The sequence below is a fragment of the Mandrillus leucophaeus genome, unplaced genomic scaffold (genome assembly GCF_000951045.1).
Source record: "Mandrillus leucophaeus isolate KB7577 unplaced genomic scaffold, Mleu.le_1.0 Scaffold464, whole genome shotgun sequence".
In the NCBI taxonomy this organism is placed as follows: Eukaryota; Metazoa; Chordata; class Mammalia; order Primates; family Cercopithecidae; genus Mandrillus; species Mandrillus leucophaeus.
This window is the reverse complement of record NW_012104965.1, coordinates 1,188,975-1,211,228: the sequence shown is the minus strand read 5'-3', so window position 1 is coordinate 1,211,228 and position 22,254 is coordinate 1,188,975. Positions and strand designations below refer to the sequence as shown.

At 39.6% G+C, this 22,254-nt stretch overlaps 1 protein-coding gene across 3 annotated transcripts in view; it reads left to right on the top strand.

Moving 5' to 3' along the window:
• Window positions 1–22,254, top strand: part of LOC105550098 (chromosome unknown open reading frame, human C1orf141) — a 74,885-nt gene that overhangs the window by 48,372 nt on the left and 4,259 nt on the right. For 2 of the 3 annotated variants that reach the window (XM_011994980.1, XM_011994978.1), the window contains exons 7-8: window positions 15,037–15,181; window positions 22,037–22,106. In XM_011994980.1, coding sequence (XP_011850370.1) covers window positions 15,037–15,181; window positions 22,037–22,106 — 215 coding nt within the window. The remainder of the gene's footprint in view (window positions 1–15,036; window positions 15,182–22,036; window positions 22,107–22,254) is intronic. The other variant, XM_011994979.1, reaches the window with a different exon arrangement.

Below are 22,254 nucleotides of genomic sequence, written 5' to 3'. Positions count from 1 at the left end.
CACCACACCCGGCTAATTTTTTGTATTTTTAGTAGAGATGGGGTTTCACTGTGTTAGCCAGGATGGTCTTGATCTCCTGACCTCGTGATCCACCTGCCTCAGCCTCCTAAAGTGCTGGGATTACAGGGGTGAGCCACTGTACCTGGCCCCTACTTTTTTTTTCTTTTTTTCAGACACGGTCTCGCTCTGTCACCCAGGCTGGAGTGCAGTGGTATGATCTCAGCTCACTGCAACCTCCGCCTCCCAGGTTCAAGTGATTCTCCTGCCTCAGCCTCCCGAGTAGCTGAGATTACAGGCATGAGCCACCACACCTGGCTAATTTTTGTATTTTTAGTAGAGAAGCAGGGCTTCAGGATGTTGGCCAGGCTGATCTCGAACTCCCGACCTCAGGTTTTCTGCCTGCCTCAGCCTCCCAAAGTGCTGGGAGCTTTGAGGGGCACTGATAGGGTCTGATTTCCACAAGATTAGAAGTTAGGATAATCCATGTTACACTGTTAACTTTTAGCAAGCTTTGCTTTTGTTGAAAACCTTGTACATTTGGGATTTTAATTATTCTTTGCTATTAATAAGTCCTCCTTCAGTCCATATTAACTTAGAATTGGTATAGATGGCTCCTTCCTGATTCTGTAAGTACTTTAAGGTTTGGCAGAGTGCAAACAGCTCCCACGTTTGAGCAGATCAATTATTAGGCAATTTTCCTAACTCTGTTTCTACAAGAGTTTCCTTATCACTTACTGAATACCCATTGTGTCTTTTTCCCTTAATCACCCGGGAGGAACAATCTCCCTGTCCTGAAGGGAGTTCCTCCTAGATCTGGTCAGACCTTTGTATGGTAATTAATTAAGATTTAGATCCCCTGTTAGGAAACCTGCAGGGTTAAGGATTTTTGATAGGAAGGCTATGGATGTCAGTGGCCTCAGTGCTTTTGGGCAATGCCCTGTTTACACTGACAACAGGGTGGTATTGGAGTGTTACAGGATCACAGAGAAGACCTTCAATTATCAATTATAGGTTTTAAATTTACCCTGGCTTTTAAAGGAATAGGGTATGCTCTTTTTTTCTTTACCAGTTCTTTCTTTCTCTCTTTCTTTTTCTTTCTTTCTTTCTTTCTCTCTTTCTTTTTCTTTCTTTCTTTCTTTCTTTCTTTCTCTCTTTCTTTTTTCTTTCTTTTTCTTTCTTTCTCTCTTTTTCTTTCTTTCTCTTTCTTTCTTTTTCTTTCTTTCTTTCTTTTCTTTCTTTCTTTGACTTTCTCTTTCTTTCTCTTTGATTTTCTGTCTCTTTCTCTCTTTCTTTCTCTGCTGGTCTCTCCCAGCCTCTGCCAGCCACTTCTTGATGGCTTCAGCAGTGTAAGACTGCCACCTCCTTGGATTTTTGCACTGCCTGCAATAACTCCATGGTTTCCTTGTGGTATTTAATGGGGGTCCCCCAGAGGTTAGGAACGCCCTTTCTTTCCATATTGTAGTGTGGGCATGTAGGATTAGATAAGCATACTTGCTATCTGTATACACATTTATTCATTTTCTCTTTGCCATTTCTAAGGCTTGGGTAAGTGCCACTAGTTCTGCTAACTGGGTGCTGGGGGAAAGAGGCTTACTTTCTGGTACTGTTACATCACAAACTATTGCATAACCTGCCCTTTGTATCCCATTCTCCACAAATGAACTTCCATCCGTATATAGATTAAGGTCAGGATTAGCTAAGGGGATGTCTAAGAGATCATCTCAGGTAGCGTAAGTCTGGACTATAATTTGTTGGCAGTCGTGCTGAATTGGTTTCCCGTCCTCTGGGAGAAAAGTGGCAGGGTTGAGGGCTGCACATGTACGTATTTGAAGCACTGGTCCCTCAAGGAGTAGTGCCTGGTATCTAAGCAGGGGATTGTCTGATAGCCATAAACTTCCTTTGGCACCTAGTAGGCCATTTACATCATGAGTGGTCCAGACAGTGAGATCCTTTCCTTGTATTATTTTGATAGCCTCTGATACTAAGATGGCCACTGCTGCAACTACCCGTAAACAGTGAGGCCAGCCTTTTGCTACTACGTCAATTTCCTTGCTTAGGTATGCCACTGGTTGTGGGGCTGTCCCACGAGTCTAAGTAAGGACTCCAAGAGCTATTCCTGCTCTCTCCATGATGTATAAAGAGACATTTTGTCCTGGGGGAAGGCTTAAAGCTGGAGTTTGTACTAGGGCCTCTTTTAAGGTTCTGAAGGCTGTTTCTGCCTCTGGCTCCCATTCTACTAGATGAGTGTTTGCCCTCTGGGTCTCCTTGATTAGAGTATAGAGGGGCCTGGCTATCTCTCTGTGTCTGGGGATCCATAGTTGGCAAAAGCCGGTGATTCCAAGGAACCCCTACAACTGTTTAAATGTCTTAGGGTGAGGAAAAGCCAGTATAGGCTGTATTCCTTCCTTGCTGGGGTCCTGGTTCCTTTGACTAAGATTAGGCCTAGATATTTGATTTGTTGTAGGCAGAACTGGGCCTTCAATGTAGATGCCTTGTACCCTTGATTAGCTAGGAAGTTCAGGAGATCTAGAGTAGCCTGCTGGCACGAGACTTCCAAACTGGTAGCCAAAAGTAAATCATCCACATACTGAAGGACCAGAGTTCCTGGACTTGAGAAGTGGCCTAGATCTTGGGTCAGTGACTGACCAAACAAATGAGGGCTATCCCTAAACCCTTGGGGCAAGACTGTACAAATAAGTTGGGATATGTGGTCTGTGGGATCCTCAAAGGCAAAGAGAAACTGGGAGTCAGAGTGCAGGGGACTGCACAAGAAGGCGTCCTTGAGGTCCAGAACAGTGAACCATTCTACTTCCTCTGGTATTTGAGAGAACAGGATATAGGAGTTGGGTACAACTGGATATAGAGGAATTACTGCCTCATTGATGAGTCTAAGTCTCCACTTAGACTTGCACTAGTCTCCACCGACCATTCAGTTTTTGTACTCCTAGAATTGGGGTGTTGCAGGGACTGCTGCATTTTCTTACTAAGTCTCGAGCTTTTAAATGTCTAACAATATCCTGTAACCCTTTATGAGCTTCAGGCCTTAAGGGATATTGCCTTTGATAAGGAAAAGTAGTGGGGTCTTTTAGCCTAATTTGCACTGGGCAGGTATTTTTTGCCCTTCCGAATTGTCCTACCAATGCCCATACTTCAGGGTTATTCCCTTCTCAAGCAGAGGACAACAAATTGGTAACTTGTTCCCCATATTCATGTAGATAATAGCTCCAACTTTGGCTAACATGTCCTTCCCTACTAAGGGTGTGGGACTTTCAGGCATAACAAGAAAGGTATGTGAAAAGAGCAAAGTCTTCCAATTACAATGAGGAGGTGGGAGAAGTATCTGGTTACAGGCTGTCCCAGGATTGGACCTTAAAGACAGCTGTCCAGGAAAGGAGATTAACACTGAGAAAGCTGCGCCAGTGTCTAGGAGGAAGTCAATTTCTTGGCCCTCAATGGTTAACCATAGCCGGGCCTCAGTGAAGGTGATGACATGAGCTGGCGCTTGCCCCGGCACCCTCAGTCCTGTTGTTGGATCATCTGGTTGGGGGCTTATGGCCCAGAGAATATTTGTCCTCTGGGGCAGTGCACCTTCCAGTGATTGCCTCGGCATAGTGGACACGGGTGAGGGGGCAGCTTGTTTCTTGTTGGATAATCTTTTTTAAGGTGTCATTGCAAACCACACTGGTAACAAGCCTTACCAAGTGGTTGGCCTGCTCCATTTTCTGTCTGCTCTGAACCACCAACGTTTGTTTGTCTGAGGGCCATGACTAAGGCTGTGGCCTTTCTCTGATCTCACTTTTCCTTTTCGGCCTCTTGGTCCCTATTATAGAACACTGAGGTTGCCAGGTTTAATAATGCCTCCAGATTTTGTTCAGGACCCAGGGCTCACTTTTGGAGCTTTCTCCTGATATCTGCAGCTGATTGGTTAGTAAACTTATCTTTTAGGATCAGTTGACCCTCGAGTGAGTTGGGTAACAGGGAGTATATTTTCTTAAGGCCTCTCGTAGCCACTTGAGGAAGGCAGAAGGATTTTCTTCCTTTCCCTGAGTTATGGTGGACATCATTTAATAATTCATGGTCTTTTTCCTAATTGTCCTTAGTCCTTCTAGAACACAGGTCAACAGATGTTTGAGACTCCAGTCCCCATGATCTGAGTCGAGGTCCCAATGGGGATCCATACTGGGCGTGACTGGTAGGAAATTTGTCCCTTTCTTTGGCTGTCATTCTATCATTTACTTGACTAAGATACCAGGTAGCTCCAAACTCTCAGGCTGCAGCTAAAGCCGCATTCTTCTCATTAAAGGCCAGGGTTTGATCTAACAATAGCATAACATCTCTCCAAGTGAATCGAAGGTTTGCCCTAGACGCTGTAGGGCATCTATATACCTATCAGGATCATCTGAAAACTTCCCCAAGTCTGCCTTGATCTGCTTTAAATCAGAGAGGGAGAAGGGAACATGTACCCGGGTTGGTCCAAATTCCCCTCTCCCTACAACTTGAAGGGGACATAACCGATAGCACAGGAGTTTCTGTGGTCCTTTGGAGATTTCTTTGCTTGTTTCCTTCTGGGCAGGGGTGATTAGAGGAGGCTTATCATTAACAGGAATGGGAGCTATAGGGAGGCTAGGATATGGGGGTAAACTGAGAGGTCCTCTTGTGGGATGTAAATTGCAAGCTTTGCATAGTTGTAGATTCTCCTTCAATGAAAAGAAAGCCTGGACATAAGGTATTTCACTCCATTTGCCTTCCCTCTTACAGAAAAGGTCAAAAGGTCAAGCTGCAGGATAGTATTGTAATTTATACTTCCCTCAGGTGGCCATTTTTCACCATCAGAGAGAGAATATTGGGGTCAGGTCATAGTGCAGAAAAAAAGTAAGCCACTTCTTTTTCAAGGTTTGTTGATCAAATTGGTCCCAATGGCTTAGGATACATTTCAAGGGTGAGCCTGTTGATGCCTGAGTGTTTCTCATCTGAAAGAAAAAACCGCCCACTGTTTTGGTTTGTTTATTCCCCACCATTCCCCGCCCCACCCGCCCCCACCAAAGAACCCGCAACGGTCCCTGGACCCTGCTGATCGGAATAGTCGTGCTCACCAACGCAGCAGCAGAAACCCTAATTTTCCTCTTAGACCACAAAGAGGACCGAGGAAGGTCGAATTTAGTGGCCCTTACCAATGCATTCTCAAAAACCGGTTAGAGTCCTAAGCATTCTCTTGTTAGTATTGGGAGCTTACCCCTGTCCTGTAAGGATGTTATGCCCCAAAAATGAAGTGGAGGGCCATACCCTGAGGGAGGGAAGGGATGTCAAGGAAGAGTGATGCCTTTGGTCCTCACTTCTCATCATATGAATAGGAAAGATATCATTTCTGAGGCGCTCCATATCCTAGCTTCAGGAATAGCTTTTGTTAGGCCTGCTAGTCTGAGGAGGGATCCTAAAATTCCAGATAGTCACCCCCAGCAACAGGGCTTCAGGCCAAAATTATGTCTTTCTGATTGGTGAGCCCAAGTGCCTAAAGAAGGGAACAGAGTCCTGAAGTTTATACTAGAAATCATTCTCATAGAAGAAACTAGAAAAACACCAGAGACAGGGAGTGATTTTTAAAAGCTGGACTAGCCTCAGAGAAGAGAGGTGAGAGGAAGTTTTTCTGACAGGCATTAGGACCCAGGAGGCAAGGGTCAGGATAGATAGGATAGATGGGTGAGTCTTGCTTGGGTGACATGACTTTGAGAGTTCCTCTCATGGCTACAGGGTCAACCAACTTTTTGTCAGGACACTGGAGCTGAATGGCTTTCCTCTCTGTTGACCCTCGGCTCAGCCCAGAAATACGGGAAAAGCGGAAACTGGTTCCAGGCAAACCAACAACCCCAAACTCTGAAGAGTCGGGGGTTGTTAGAGAGCCCTTTCCCAGAAAGTCTGACACCCGTGTCTTTAGTCTGGCATCCACGCTAGTCGCTTTTAACTGGTCAACAGGTGCCTGGTGTTTAGCACCCGAATTCTAAGGAAAAATAGGACAGAATAGCAAACAAAAGCGAGCCGATGGTACTCACAACTTGGCAGTAGTCCCTTTGTGGTTGCCAAGATGTGTACAGAGTTTGTTCCTTCTGGTGGGTTCTTGGTCTCATTGACTTTAAGAATGAAGCTGCAGACCTTTGCGGTGAGTGTTACAGCTCTTAAAGGTGGCACGGACCCAAAGAGTGAGCAACTTCCACAGCATGGAAGGGGACCTGAGCGAGTTGCCACTGCTGGCTGGGATGGTCAGCTTTTATTCCCTTATTTGTCCCCACCCACATCCTGCTGATTGGTCCATTTTACAGAGTGCTGATTGGTGCATTTATAATCCTTTGGCTAGACACAGAGTGCTGATTGGTGTGATTTTACAGAGTGCTGATTGGTGCATTTACAATCCTTTAGCTAGACACAGAGTGCTGACTGGTGCATTTACAATCCTCTAGCTAGACAGAAAAGTCCTCCAAGTCCCCACTCAACCCAGTTAAGTCCAGCTGACTTCACCTCTCAGTGGTTCTTGAAGCAAAAGTGGGTGGTGTGTCTCCACATGCTGTTCTGTCCATCCAAATGGAAGCTGCACATTAACTCTGTCTCCTATCTGCCATCTTCTCAATTTTCTTCCTAGAATATATCTTCAAGAAACTTCTCTAGAAATGTTGCATGGATATTTGAGAGTGTGTTTATTTTTCCAATATACTTGATTGATAATTTGACTGTGTAGACTTAGAGGTTCAAAATCATTTTTTTCCCAGCCTTTGAAGACATTGTTCTACTGTCCTATATAGTTTTGTGTTGCTATGAAAAGTTCTCGAACTTCATGACATTATTTTTTTCTGGAAACTTTTTAGAAACTTTATCAACATTGTGCTGAAATGTCTCAAGTCATCCTGGCCAACATGGCAAAAATCTCATCTCTACTAAAATACAAAAATTAGCTGGGTGTGGTTGCACACACCTGTAATCTCAGCTACTCAGGAGGCTGAGACAGGAGAATCTCTTGAACCCAGGAGGTGGGGGTTGCAGTGAGCTGAGATCACACCACTGTGCTCTAGGAACAGGTGAGACTCCATCTCAAAAAAAAAAAAAAAGAAAGAAAAAGAAAGAAATGTCTCAAGGATGTGCCTGGGTGTGGTAGTTTTACTTTATTCTGTTCAGTGCTCAGTGAACCCCACTCTAAAGCTAAAGGTCTTTCTTTAGTTCTAAAAAATGTATTTTATTTCTTTGCCAATTTCATCTCTACTATTTTCTCTGCTTTCTAACCATCAGATATTAGACCCTTTGGATTGATTTTCTACATTGCTTTTCTTTATTTTGTCTTTTTGACACTTTGCCCTTTTTTTTGAGATAGGGTCTGTCTCTGTTGCCCAGGCTGGAGTACAGTGGCACGATCACACCTCACTGCGGCCTCTACCTCCTGCTGGGCTCAAGCAATCCTCTCACTTCAGCCTTCTAAGTAGCTGGGACCACAGGTGTGTGCTACCATGCTTGGCTAATTTTTGTATTTTTTGTAAAGATGGGGTTTTGCCATGTTGCCCAAACTGGTCTCGAACTCCTGAGCTCAAGCTATCCACCTGCCTCTGCCTCCCAAAGTGCTGGGATTACAGGTATGAGCCACTATGCCCAGCTAAAATGTTGCTCTTTATTATGGGAAATTTCCTTGACTTTTTCTTCCAGTCCTTTTATTGCATTTTTGTTTAGTAATCATATTTTACATTTCCAATGTTTCTTTTTCTTGGTAGTGGCCCTTCTTTCCCCCCATTGAATCCTGTCCCATTTGTTCTCAAAGTTTTCTGAAGATATTAGAGTTAGTTTTCTTAGGTTCTTTTCTGTTTCTTAAATTACATTTCCTTTAAGGTTGTTATATGTATCTTTGATATTGCTGATTTTTATCATATGTGGTTGCTATGGTCTGAATGTATACCCCCAAAATTCATATGTTGAAACTTAATAGCCAATGTGATGGTATTAAGGAGTGATGGCTTTAGGAGGTGACTAGGTCATGGGGCAGAGCCCTCACGAATGGGATTAGTGACCTTATAAAAGAGATTCTAGGGAGCTGTTTGCCCCTTCTACCATGTGAGGACACAGAATAAGGCACCACCTATGAATCCGAGAGTGAGCCCTTACTAAACACCAAATTTGCTGATGACTTGATCTTGGACTTCCCAGCCTAAGAATTGTGAGAAGTAAATTTCTATTATTTCTATTACCCCATTTAAGGGCTTTTTTATAGCAGCTTAAATAGAATAAGACATTGGTACATTTTTATTTGTGATATTTTAGAATGAAGATGGGGTTAATTTTTCCAGGAAGCTGCCATTAATTTTACAAGTAAGTCTATCCCCAGAATGAAAACCTAACTGTTCTGTGTATATGAAAGAGTTCTCACCCACCTTACTTTAGGATTTGAGGGCAGGGAGTAGGCAGTTGGCCTGGTAGCCTTTTTTGCAGACGCTACCATAAAGAGAATTTTGCTCTGGGGAGCCAAAACCCACACTAGCAGGAAGTTTATTAAGAGAAGGGCACTCTTTGTTTTAGCCTGGGATTAATTAAATACCATTTCCTGTAAATTGCCTGTGGGACAGGACAACTGGGAGATGGGAAAAGTGGTAACTGGTTCAGAAATTTCATTCAGCATTTCAGTTAATGTCTCTTTACAACTTTTGTTCTCATTCCCACCCTCAATACCTGCCTCCTCTAAGCCTGGAGTTTCTCCAGGTTTCATCAAATAGATAACGTATTAGTGACTCCTCTACTGGAAAGCTTCGATTATCTTTCTTTCAGAAATCTGTTGAAATCTCTCCCAGGCACTGATCTGTCTTCCCATCATTCTCTCACAAACACATATGCACACATTCCTGTTCTCTTTCTTTTACAAGTTGATTCTTTGTGGTATTTCCTTGCCATAATCGTAAAGAGATCTTAGTAGAGCATGGCTATAAATAGCATGGCTTGTCATATTGACTCAGAAGGACCTCTCCCATTTAAAACTTATGCCTCTACTAGTTCCCCTAATCTACATTCATACTGACTCCTGAAAGGCCTTGATACTTCAATAATTTCTTGTTTGACTTGTGTTGAAATATTTCTTAGACATATCTTCAGTGTAAGAAATGGTGAGAGACTGAGCCAAAGCAGTAGAAATGGGAATGTAGTGGAGGACACTGATTAGGAAGAAATTAAATAGTCTGGCTTGATGGAGTTTGCAAGTGATTGTAGTTAGTGCTTAGAATGATAATCCCCCAATTTCTTGTTTGGAAAACTGAAATTCCGAGAAATTTGATGTGTTACATTTTCACTATCATTCAGGTTGAAAAAATTTTCTAATTTCTTCTTTGAAATATGGATTCTTCAGAAGTATGTTATAGAATTTCAAAATATTTGGAGTTTTTCCAGCTATCTTACTGTTATTGATATCTAATTTAATTACGTTGTGGTCAAATAATACATTATGTAGGGTTCCAATCCAGTTAAACTTCTATTTAGACTTGTTTCAGGGCTCAGGATATGGTCTGTCTTATTGAAAGTACTAAGTGCACTTAAAAGAATGTGTATTTAGCAGTTATATGGTGTAGTGTTCTATAAGTACACAAGTATATGAGTATATTTATAAATATATATCTCTATTATAGATATAAAATATGAAAGTATATGTATAAATTAGGTCAAGATGGTTGTTAGTTTCATTCAGGTCATCTGTGTCTTTGCAGACTTTTAAAAATCTAGTTATTCTGTCAATTGCTAGGAGATGTTAAAATCTTCCTGATTATAAAATAGCCCATTTCTCTCTTTGACTCTGTAAATTTCTGCTTCATATATATATATATGTATTTTTTTTTTCAAGATCTTGGCACCATCTTGGCTCCCTGCAGCCTCCACCTCCCAAATTCAAGTAATTCTCCTCCTTCAGCCTCCTGAGTAGCTGGGATTACAAGCACCCACCACCATACCTGGCTTTTTTTTTTTTTTGGTAGAGATGTGGTTTCGCCATGTTGGCCAGGTTGGTCTCGAACTCCTGGCCTCAGGTCATCTGCCCACCTCAGCCTCCCAAAGTGCTGAGATTACAGGCATGAGCCACTGTGGCCAGCCTGCTTCATGTATTTTGTAACCCTATTATTAGGTGTATATGTATTTATGATTTTTATGTCTCCCTGATGAATTGATCTTTTTGTTATAGTGAAATGTCTGTCTCTGTCTCTGGTAATACTATTTTTCTTGATATCTATCTTTCTTTTCTTTTTTTTTTTTTTTCTTGAGACGGAGTTTCGCTCTTGTTGCCCAGGCTGGAGTGCAGTGGTGCAATCTCAGCTCACTGCAACCTCCACCTCCTGGGTTCAAGTGATTCTCCTGCCTCAGCCTCCTGAGTAGCTGGGATTACAGGCATGCGCCACCATGCCCAGCTAGTTGTTTGAATTTTTAGTAGAGACAGGGTTTCTCCAAGCTGGTCCGGCTGGTCTCGAACTCCCAACCTCAGGTGATCCACCCACCTCAGCCTCCCAGAGTGCTGGGATTACTGGCGTGAGCCACTGCGCCTGGCCAGATGTCTATCTTACCTGATATTTATAGAACCACTGCAGCCTTCTTATGCATCCTGTTTACATAGTATGTATTTTTCCATCAGTTTACTTTCAACTTATATTTATAGTACATTTTTTATACACAGCATATACTTGAGTCTTGCTTTTTAAAAAATCTATTCTGACAATGTCTTTTAATTGAAATTCTTATTTCATTAATGTTTAATGCAATTGTTGATATGAGTGAAATTAAGTCTATCATTTTATTCTGTTTTGTTTGTCCCTGTGCTTTTTGTTCCTCTGTTCCTTCTTTTCTGCCTTTCTTTGGATTATTTGAATATTTATCAAAATTTCACTTTAATGTATCCGTTGGCTTTTAGTTATGTCTCTTTTTATTTGTTTGGGATTTTTAGCGGTTTTGGTATAGATTAAAGTATACATCATCAACTTGTCACAGTCTACTTAGAGTAAAATTGTACTACTTCACATAAAGATGTAGAAATCTTTAAATTGTATAGTTCCATTTACTTCCCCAAACCTTTGTACTATAGTTTCTGTATGTAATACTATAAACCCTGCAGGACGGTATTATAATTTTTGCTTTCAGAAATTCGATGTGTTTTAAAGAAAGTAAAGGGGATAAGAGTCTCCCTCTGAGGTTCTTATTAAACATGTCAGACTTTTCATTATTGTCCTACAGGTTCCTGAATTTCTATTTTTTCATATTAAATAATTTCTATTGATCTATCTTTAAGTTCTCAGATTATTCCCTCAGATATTTTCTCTGTTTTAAGCTCAACAGATATTACATGTTTTAATTCTATAATTTCCATTTTAAAAAGTAGTTTCTGTTTCTCTGATAAGATTCCCTATGTTTTTCCTTTACTTTGAACATATTTTACTTTTTTCATGAAGCATGGTTTTTTGTTAGTTTGTTTGGTTTTTGTTTTTGTTTTTTAGGTGAAGTCTTGCTCTGTCACCCAGGCTGGAGTGCAGTGGCGCAATCTCCGTTGCTGCAACCTCTGCCTCCCAGGTTCAAGTGATTCTCCTGTCTCAACCTCCTGAGTAGCTGGGACTACAGATGTGTGCAACCACCCCCAGCTATTTTGTGTGTGTGTGTATGTGTGTGTGGATTTTTAGTAGAGACAGGGTTTCACCATGTTGGTCAGGCTGGTCTCGAACTCCTGACCTCAAGTGATGCACCCACCTCGGCCTTTTAAAGTGCTGGGATTACAGGCGTGAGCTGCCGTGCCCGACCCATCAAGCATAGTTATAATAGTTGCTATAAAATCTATTAATTCCAGTGTCTGGGTCATTCAATATCTGGTCTTGTTGGATTGTCTTTTATGTTAACACTAAGTCTCACTTCCTCGGTTCTTTTAGGTCAAGTTGGATTGATCTTGGACATTGTGACTATTGTATTGTGAAGACTCTGCACTCTCCTGTTGTCCTACAAAATTTATTGATGTTTTTGTTCTAGCAGTCAATTATCTTGATTGTACTCAAAATACAAAATGACTCGTGAACAGCAGCTCAAATTTTAATTCAGTTGTTTTATCCTTAGCTGGCTGCTTGCAGGAGTTTCTAAACATGCATGGTTTAGGGGTTAACCAGAGACTTGAACAGGTAGTCTCTTACACATAGAAGTTTCTCATGCAGGAAATGGAGCTGCCATCTTTGGCTCTCTACTTTGCATCATTCCTTTCTCACTTTCCAGCAGCTTTGTTTGCCCAAACTTTGTCTTCTGGTTCTTCTGGCCAGAAACAACATGGTTTTTCTAGCAGAATTTTAGATGCTCCATGTGATGCCAACTTCAGTCTGCCTTCAAGCTAAAAGCTATACAAATAGCAACTCCACTCCATGCAAATCAGTGATACCAAGTGTCAATACTTTCTCTTTGCCACCTGCTTTTGTTTATTCTCCAGGACCTTAAGGTCATGTGTGTGCATGTATGTGTGTGTGCGTGTGTGTGTGTGTGTGTGTATTTTATCTAGAGCATTTTGTCTAGAGTCTATGGTTTTTATCTGTGGGTAGGTAGGTCTGATAGAGGATTACTCAGCTATGTTGAATCAGAATTCCCCAGTCTTTACTACTTTTATTATCTTTTCCTGTTGCATTACTGGGCACTCCCTAAAAATTTATAAATAAATGTGGTGATAGATGTTACTGTCGCCATGTCATAGACTAATATATTACCATTAACGATGATGTTGACTGTTACTTTTACATATATATAATTTTTAAAATTATCTTTAAATATTCTTTTTTTTTTTTTTTGAGACAGAGTCTCACTCTGTCCCTCAGGCTTGAGTGCAGTGGTGTGATCTCAGTGCACTGCCACCTTTGCCTCCCAGATTCCAGCAATTCTCCCGCCGCAGCTTCCCGAGTAGCTGGGACTACAGGTGTGCACCACCATGCCTGGCTTATTTTGGATTTTTAGTAGAGATGGGTTTCACAGTGTTGGCCACGCTGGTCTTAAACTCCTGACCTCAGGTGATCCACCTGCCTCGGCCTCCCAAAATGCTGGGATTACAGGCATGAGCCACCGCACCTGGCCAATATTCTTTCTCACATTAAGAAAGTATTATCTCTATGTAGTTTTATTACAGTTCTTATCAATAATAGTTGTTAAATTTATCAGATTTATCAGTATTGCAGCTATTAAAATAATTACATCATTTTAATCCTTTTGACCTATGGGTAATGAGTTATAACAACATATAGAAATCTTTAATTTCTTGATGGTTTTATTTGGCTGTTGTAAACTTGTACTAGTATAGTGTTGATCGGTATTTTATTTTAAATTTGTGAAAAATCCTGAAGTCATAGGTAAGATTAACTTGTAGCCTTCTTTATTTTTCCAGACTTTGGCTTTTAAGACTATACCAGCTTATAAAAGGAAATGAAAAGTTGTTTAATTTTTAATTTAATTGATATTATATTGCATGAGAACAATTTTTTCCATGAAAGCTTAAAACAACTTATCTGTAAATCTATCTGGGGCTGGTTACTCTTTTAAACTATGTTTTAAAGGTAGTTATTTGAAACTCCCTTACATTCCTTTTAAGAATTATTGATGGGCTCCAATTTCCAATTCCTCATGACAATGTTGGTAATTTTTCTTTAGGATAAAGTTGCTTTGTCTGTCTTTCAAGACATCTGTGGTCTATCCCCCTCACAACTCATCTTCTTACCTATTTGAACTTATCTTTTAATCCCAATAAATAATAAATGCCTTCCTGAGATAACTAGGCTGTTTTTCTGCCTGTCTTATGAACATTCCAGGCTTATGCTGTTGACCTCGCCTGAAATACCCTTATCTTTTAAATCTTAGCATTTTCTTCTCCCTCTATGAAATCTTTCCTGTCTATTTTAGTCTTTATGGATATCCCTCCCTTTTTAAACTCTTCCTCATTTATAGATTGTATTGATTGGTTTGCTTTTTAGTGATATTACTCTATTTTATTTACTACTGCTTTGTGTATGCAAATCCTATACCATAAAAATGTGAGGTCTTTGTGGCCTAGACTTTTGTCATACACCTTATTTTTATTTCATATTATCCAGAACGAAATATATTCTGTGCCTAGTGTGAAAAAAAATGGGTTCTAAACAGTTATTTGTTTAGTTTGTTAACAGAGAACCACAAAGTATTCCATTTATATTAACATGTGCATATGTATATTTTGAATGCCTAGATATGTGCATTTTAATAAAAAATGTATGGACCCAATCTGATCCTCTAGTCTGGGAAAAGCCGGATCATTGTTTTCCAGTTTCTTCTCTACTCAGAACTGATCTGCTGTACCTACTCTATGTTAGAGAGAGTAATCGTTTGTTAAAACAGAGAAGGCTTTATTTCTCAGTATTTGAACTTCAGACTTCCCCTGAACTTGGAGAGAGAAATTTTTTTTTTTTTTTTTGAGACGGAGTCTCGCTCTGTCGCCCAGGCTGGAGTGCAGTGGCCGGATCTCGGCTCACTGCAAGCTCCGTCTCCCGGGTTTACGCCATTCTCCTGCCTCAGCCTCCCGAGTAGTTGGGACTACAGGCGCCCGCCACCTCGCCCGGCTAGTTTTTTTGTACTTTTTAGTAGAGACGGGGTTTCACCGTGTTCGCCAGGATGATCTCGATCTCCTGACCTCGTGATCCGCCCGTCTCGGCTTCCCAAAGTGCTGGGATTACAGGCTTGAGCCACCGCGCCCGGCCTGGAGAGAGAAATTTTATGTGAATATAAAGGTTAAGTTTCATAGACAAAGGAAAAATAAATTAGTAAAAAGTGTGAGCATAAGCAGATCTTTTCACTTCTGAAGGTTTGTTTTCTTATTGATAATGCTCATCTCATAGTAGGTTTTTCTGAGAATTAAATCACATTTGAAAATATTTAAAGAACCAGACAGCTGTTAGTTATCATAATTCAATATTGCAAATGTGAATACTCAAACACAAATTATTTATTAATATACACGGAAAGAAATCATTTCTAAGATAATTTTCCATTTTTCCTGATGTTTAGATGGAAAATGCAAGGCCTCTGAATGTTCTACATTCACAGCATAGACAAGCATGTAGAAGATCACTGGGTTCTACAGACTTTTCTCCTATGTTCAACATTCAGTCTAATGCTCATAAAAAGGAAAAAGACTCTACTTTATTTACAGGTATAGAAATTGCATGTTTACATTGAAATAATTGAAAGTTACCTGCATCTAAACTTAGGGTGTAAGCATTAAGAAAATCTTTAACCAAGAAATATTAGTCTTTGATCACACTACAATAACGATCTTTCTCCAGCCTTCTTTTCTTTCTCGTAAACCTATCCACACCACACTGATTCTAGTTATATTTAACAGGCTGTTTTACTTAGTGAAGCAAATTACTGTGTGATTTGATTCATTGTATATTGCCTATGCTTCAAACATATGTTTTCACCTGATGGATTCCTGTTCGACTTTCATAGTTAAGAGATTTTAGCCTCAAATAAAAGAAAATCCAATCGCCTGTAGCTTAAAACTGTAAAGATATTTATTATCTTAGAAAACAAGAAGTCCATCAGAAAGGCATTTGCAGGGTTGGCTCGTTCAGGGGCTTTATAATGTCATTAGATATTCAGTTCCATGCATCTATTTGACAGACCTGGAGTAGTTACTGTCTGCTGCTAAGGTTTCCACCACAGATGCAAGAAAAAAAAATATTCTCGTGCTTTCTGTCTGTCTGATTGTGGCTGCTGAGATCGAATAGAGGAATACAGTGGTGGAAAAAATGTCCAGTTCCTCTGTCTTTCCTCAATGGTCTTAGCAGGTAGCTTGTCCTCCTATCCTTGCTGTACAGTATGATGACAACTATTCAATATAGCTTGTGTGACTAGAAATGCTTTTTATGCCTTGGTAAGAATGAAAAAAATGTTTTCCCAAAGCCAACTCCCCCTTATGTTTCTTTGGCTCAAAGAGCCTCATGCATCCACATCTAAACCAATAAATCATCATTGGCTTAGATCACTTTTTCCAACTTTTAACATGGCCACAGTAGGAAATACTTTTTATATTACACACACACACACACACACACACACACACACACGGAGCAGAAGATTCAGCTTCCTAGAGTCCTAATTATCTCTCTTTCTCTCTGTCAGTTGAATTTGATTGTAGTATTTCTGTATTTTGTAAAGTAATTACTAAGGATCCAGATGATACATTCTGTTATAGTCTACTTCATTTTCTTAAATGCTGTTCAGGATACACTAAATTGATTTCACAACACATGAATGGTTTGTAGCTCACATTTTGAAAAACACAGCTTAGATTACTCAAGATTTACTCCATTGAGCCGGGAAAGATACCAGCCTTCTTTGAAGGACATGGTTGCCTGGAAGGAGATAAGACTGGAGTGCTGTTAGTAAAGAAGGGTAAAAAATGGCTGTGAAGTAGGCAACCTCCATTTGCTACATTATCCTTGAAGGTTCCATTCAGATGCCACATCTTCTCTGAAGTGTTCCCTGAAAGCAGTGACAGGATGTTCTATTAGTTCAGCAAAGCAATCTCCCTTTAGAAAAGTTCTTAAGTCTCTCTAAGGAAGCATTTTATACTTTTTATCAAAGTCCCAAAGTAAGACTTCTAGGAAAGTTGTCAACATAAATATAAGTTCATCCTGGCCAGAATGAATAACACAAAAAGAAAATAGAGAAGAAAAATTTATTAAATTGAAACTGGGACATTTTATCCCTAACTCAAAGAAAATCTGTCACATATTACATTATGAAGCAGTTTGAAAGAATCTTCCAGAAGTCAGCGCACAATTCCATTTCTTAGGAGAAAAGAATAACCGTTGAAAGAGCCAATAGAGAATATTCTGAAAAAAATCCCCTATTATAACCACCGACTCCACTACACACACACACACACACACACACACACACAGACACACACACATACTCTCTCTCTCTCTCACATTCAACTTAAAGAAATAGAGTTTGTTATCAATGATAGGTCCGAGAAAGATGCGAAATTCTCCCCTTGGGATTCCTTTCCTCATTGTAAGTCAGCAGCATTCAAAGTCTGTGCTAGCAATATTTGGAGAGAAATATAATGATCATAACTTGTCACTTTTTTCTCTGGCTTCCTCGTATTGCTTTAGATGTACTCAGAGCTAGGGTAAAAACCTCCTAACTTGAAGGAGCAGGTACTTGAAAGGAGGGTTGATAACAGAAGAGACAAAATACAGTTTTCTACGAACGATTTTTGGATTGTGACCAACGATAACTGCAAAGAAAAAACACAATTCCTTCAAATAGCCTGTGAGCCATGAGGCCCTTACTTGACTAAGTGCCTCCCTCAACTACCAAACTAACTTGCTTATCCCAAGAGAGAGATAAAAAAATGAAACCCAAGTGACACATCACACATAAACAGAGTACCCACCACCACCACCACCCTGGGGTCATGAAAAGGTTTCACAAAATATACAGTGCCCGGAAACAAACTTCTCCACCATCTTCCAGGGCTACAGCTTCCTTAGCAGCCTACTCAGGTAGCTGAGTGCCTGAACTCATAATAAAAGGTAACAACATCTAGATTTACATGTTAATTTCTAAGGGGAGAGTTTAACAGTGCATAAGTAAACAGGGAGAACATAAAAAAATTTACATCTGTTGTTTTTGGACAAATAAATAAGCCCACATTTAAGTGATCTGATTCAAAGTTGAGCAGAAAGAAAAATAAGAACAAAGCATGGGACCTATGGAAAAATCCCATAGCGAAGAGAGGTCATAATTTAAAAAATAGCTGATGGTCACGTTTGGCAGAATTTGTTCCCCATGAACCAGGAATAAACTTCAACAATAATTGTTCTATATGCTGAAGGAGTTAAAGAAAATCAGAATTCTATGAAGTAAGATTTGGAAATGTAAAACATAATCATCAAGAATGAAATGATGCTACCAGAATTAAAAAATATTTTTAAAGAAATAGGTAATGCTAATAGGTAACTTAAAATTATGTTAAAAGCCTCAAAGAGTAAAATAAACATTGAAGTAAACTGAACTGAAATCCGAAAAGCAGTTTTGGAATATATACAGTGTGCAGTGTAAGGGGACAAAAATATGACCACATTAGACAAGATAGTATATTGAGGGAAGAAACCAGGTATCCAACACTGAGATAAACAGTGAGTTTGAAGGAAAGAACAGAACAAATCAAATGAATTGACTAAAAGGGGGTGGGGGGAAACTATCGGAGAATAATGGAAATACTCTATATCTTGATTTTACTTACATGAGTGCATATATTTATCAATGTTTATCAAACTGTTCATTACATTAAAATACGTGTATTTTATTGTATGTAAATTATACCTCAATAAAGCAAAATTAAAGAAAAAAACAAAAGGCTGACATGACAGAAGTCTAAAACACCAAAAATACGGTAGATTAAAATAACTGCAAAAAGCTTACACAAGTGCAGCAAATATTAACAATATTTCATTTAAAATACAAAATACTATTAGTTTTTAAAGACAATGCTGATTAAATACATAGCAGTTTATCAAATTCTGTGCTCATCATTGACTCCTGTATCCTACCATTTGTGTTTGTTTATTTTTTTTGAGACAGAATTTCACTCTTGTTGCCTAGGCTGGAGTGCAATGGCGTGACCCTGGCTTACTGCAACCTCCCAAGTAGCTGGGATTATAGGTGTGCACCACCACGCCCGGCTATTTTTGTATTTTTGGTAGAGATGGGGTTTCACCATACTGGTCAGGCTGCTCTCAAACTCCTGTCCTCAGGTGATCCACCTGCCTCAGCCTCCCAGAGTGCTGGGATTACAGGTGTGAGCTACCACACTCAGCCCCATCTGTGTTCTATTACATTTTTCATGAAGAGCATGTGTTAGTCATTCTTTCAATGGTGACCTGTTGGCTGTTAACTCTTTGGATCCTTATATATCTGAAGTGCCTTTATTTTGCTGTCACTCTGGAATGACCGTTGAGTTTATGTAAATTTCTACACTGTAAATTACTTTTTCTCAGCACTTTACAGATAACTTTATTATCTTCTTGAATCATTCATAGATTAGAATTCTGTTCATAGTCCAATTGTCATTCTTCTATAGAATAACTGTTTTTAACTTTCTGGTAGTTTTAGGACTTTTCTCTTTATTCTTTATGATTCGCATTTTTAGTACAAAGTGTCTGGATATAGATGCATTCTGTCTGTCATCTTCAATCCTTGAAATACACGTCTGTCAGTTAGAATTATTGGTTATTATCTCTTCAAATATAGATTCTTTACCATTTCTGCTATTTTCTTCTTCCAAAGCTATTGGATAAATGTCCAAGACTTGCAGTGGATTTCTCATGATTTTGAACTGTTCTTTCAGGTTTTTTATTTATCTTTCTATGCATTCTTGGTGAATTCCTCAACATTTTCTTTCAATTCATTAATTTTCCCTTTGCCCATGTAATCTAGATTTATATTTCTTACTTCCAAGATTTCCAGTTTTTAAAATATTGACCTGTTTTTATTTTTACCTTAGTCTGTTTTTATTGAATAATAGCTTATTCTCTAATGTATTTTTTATTTATACCTTTGAAATTTCTAAACATATTTTATCAAATCTAAGATGTCATCAATTGACGCTGTTAATTTAAGTATGATACTTGCTACTATACATCTTAAAATTGAGGTATGTATCTTAAGACGGCAAGGGTTTTCAGTTTAGTTTTAGATTCTTCTATTTAATTGTATTGCTGACCCTCTTGTAGATTTTGTTTGCTGCCTTTCTTAGATTTATATTTTTCATATGTTTTATTATTATAATTTTTTTTTTGAAACTGAGTCTCATCCTGTCGCCTAGCCTGGAGTGCAGTGGCATGATCTCTGCTCACTGCCACCTCCAACTCCTGGGTTCAAGCGACTCCTGCCTCAGCCTCCCAAGTAGCTGGGACTACAGGCGTTTGCGACCATGCCCAGCTGATTTTTGTACTTTTAGTAGAGGCGGGGTTTCACCATGTTGGCCAGGCTGGTCTCGAACTCCTGACCTCATGTGATCCACCCACTTCAGCCTCTCAAAGTGCTGGGATTATAGGTGTGAGCCACTGCACCTGGCAATATTTTTCATATGTTTTAGAATTTCAGAAGGTTCTCTCTCTCTTATTCACCACTCACTATATGTCACTCTTTCCTTTCCAGAAGTTTTGCAGTTGCCATTACTCAGACCTCATGGCCCTCAGGCCAGACCAGATTTTAGAGTTGTGAATGGGATTCCTCTGCCAGGGTAATAATTGGGGATATGGCAGATTCAGTCATCCATCTCTGGTGTGGTTTGACTTAGTTCCAGGTTAGCCAATTGGCAATGGAAAGAACTGATTTTTACTCTCCTTTCACAAGTCAGGGATCCTTAACCCAGCACCTTGTTTCAGTCAGTGGGCCTGTTTTTCTCCTGTCTATCCCATTCCTGCAAATGGGAAAAAGTTGGATCTCCCTCTAAGTAGAAACTGAAGCCAACCATTTCTCACCACTTACACTGCTACAATCCTTATCGAGTCAACCAACAAGTTTATCTAGATAATAGCAACAGCCTCCTAACTGGTTACTCCATTGCTACTCTTGCCACCCACATTCCCCCTTCTCCCCACAGACCATCCATCTCTGAGCGAGCAGAGTGATCTTTCTAAAGTATAAATGAAACTACATTATTGTTCTGTTGAAAACCCTCCTAAGGATCTCTGTTGTAACCAGAATAATATCTTAACTCTTCACCATGGCTTATGTGACCCTAGATGACTTTGCCCTGCTACGTGTTTCAACCCATCTTACTCTGCTCTCCTCCTAATTCACCGCACCCAAGCAACACTGGCCTCTTTGTTCTTTCAGCATTCCACACTGACTTCACACTGAGACCTCCACACTTGCTGTTTCCTCTGCCTCTTTCTCTTTACTCAGATTTCAGCTCAAATATCCCTTCTTAAAAGAGGACATCTATAGCCACCCTAGGTGAAGTACTATGTTTATATTCTTCCATAATACTTGAATGGTTCAAATACTTCCAAAGTATTCGAAATTATATTATATATTTATTTGTTGGTTGGTTTACTTGTTTTTGTTGTTGTTGGGGTTTTTTTTTTGTTTGTGTTTGTTTTTGTTTTTTGAGATGGGGGTCTTACTATACTGCCCCAGCTGGCCCCAAACTCCTGGCCTCAAGCAGTCCTCCCACTTCAGCCTCCTGAATAGCTGGGATTACAAAGGCACATCACCATGCCCAGCTGGTTTACTTGTTTATTGACCATTTCCTCCCTCTAGAACAGAGCTTCCCAAATAGTACTGTGGTAAACTGTTGTGCTTGGAGGGTGTTATAGGTGTGCTGAAATATTGATTCCTTGGCCATCAAGGCTGCTCAGTTGACCCTATGGTAGCCTACCCAGACTCAAGCATTTATTCCAGTATACTGTACAAATAATATAAATTAGTATGCTTACAATTAAATGGGAAAGACTGGGAAGTACTGCACTAGAATATAAACTACTTGAGGATGAGGAAAAAGCTGAAACTGTTGCTAATAGCATGTGTGTGTAGAAAAATGCTGGAGTGGCCACCAGACATGTTTGGAAGAGATCAACCTTGGATGCTTACTTCATGCCACATGGCAAGATCTGTTTGATATCTGCAAGCTGTCTTCCCTCCCTACCAAGTGATAACCGTCTGAAGCTTCCTACTGGTTAATAGTGACTCCACATAACGGAGAGATTTGAAAATTTAGGGATGCCTTTCTTCCACAAAAAATCTCCAAGACCACTTTTATGTTTGATCTGTTTTAGCCAAATACTGGAGCTTTGATCTCAGTCTTTTCCAGTTCTATCTAGTTCATTCAAGAAATATTTACTGAGTAGCTACTACAGACCAGGCACTATACTAGGTGCTTTCCATATGTTATTTTAAATTGTAAAATATTTTGTGCAAGATATTTTCCTAAATGTCAGAATATCTATGTGTCTTTTATGAAAATCTTTTAAAATTTCAGGTCAAATTGAAAAAAAACCTAGAAAACCATTGGATTCTGTTGGTCACTTAGAAGGTGATAGAAATAAAAGGTAATTTATTTCAAAATACTTAGTACTTTGTTCTGTTTAATGATGTTTCTAGTAGGACACATTTTATAATTGACCAGAATAAATTTATTCTACCTTATTGTTATCATTTAGTTCCATAGTACAATCGAACGAATGGTCCAAGACTGCT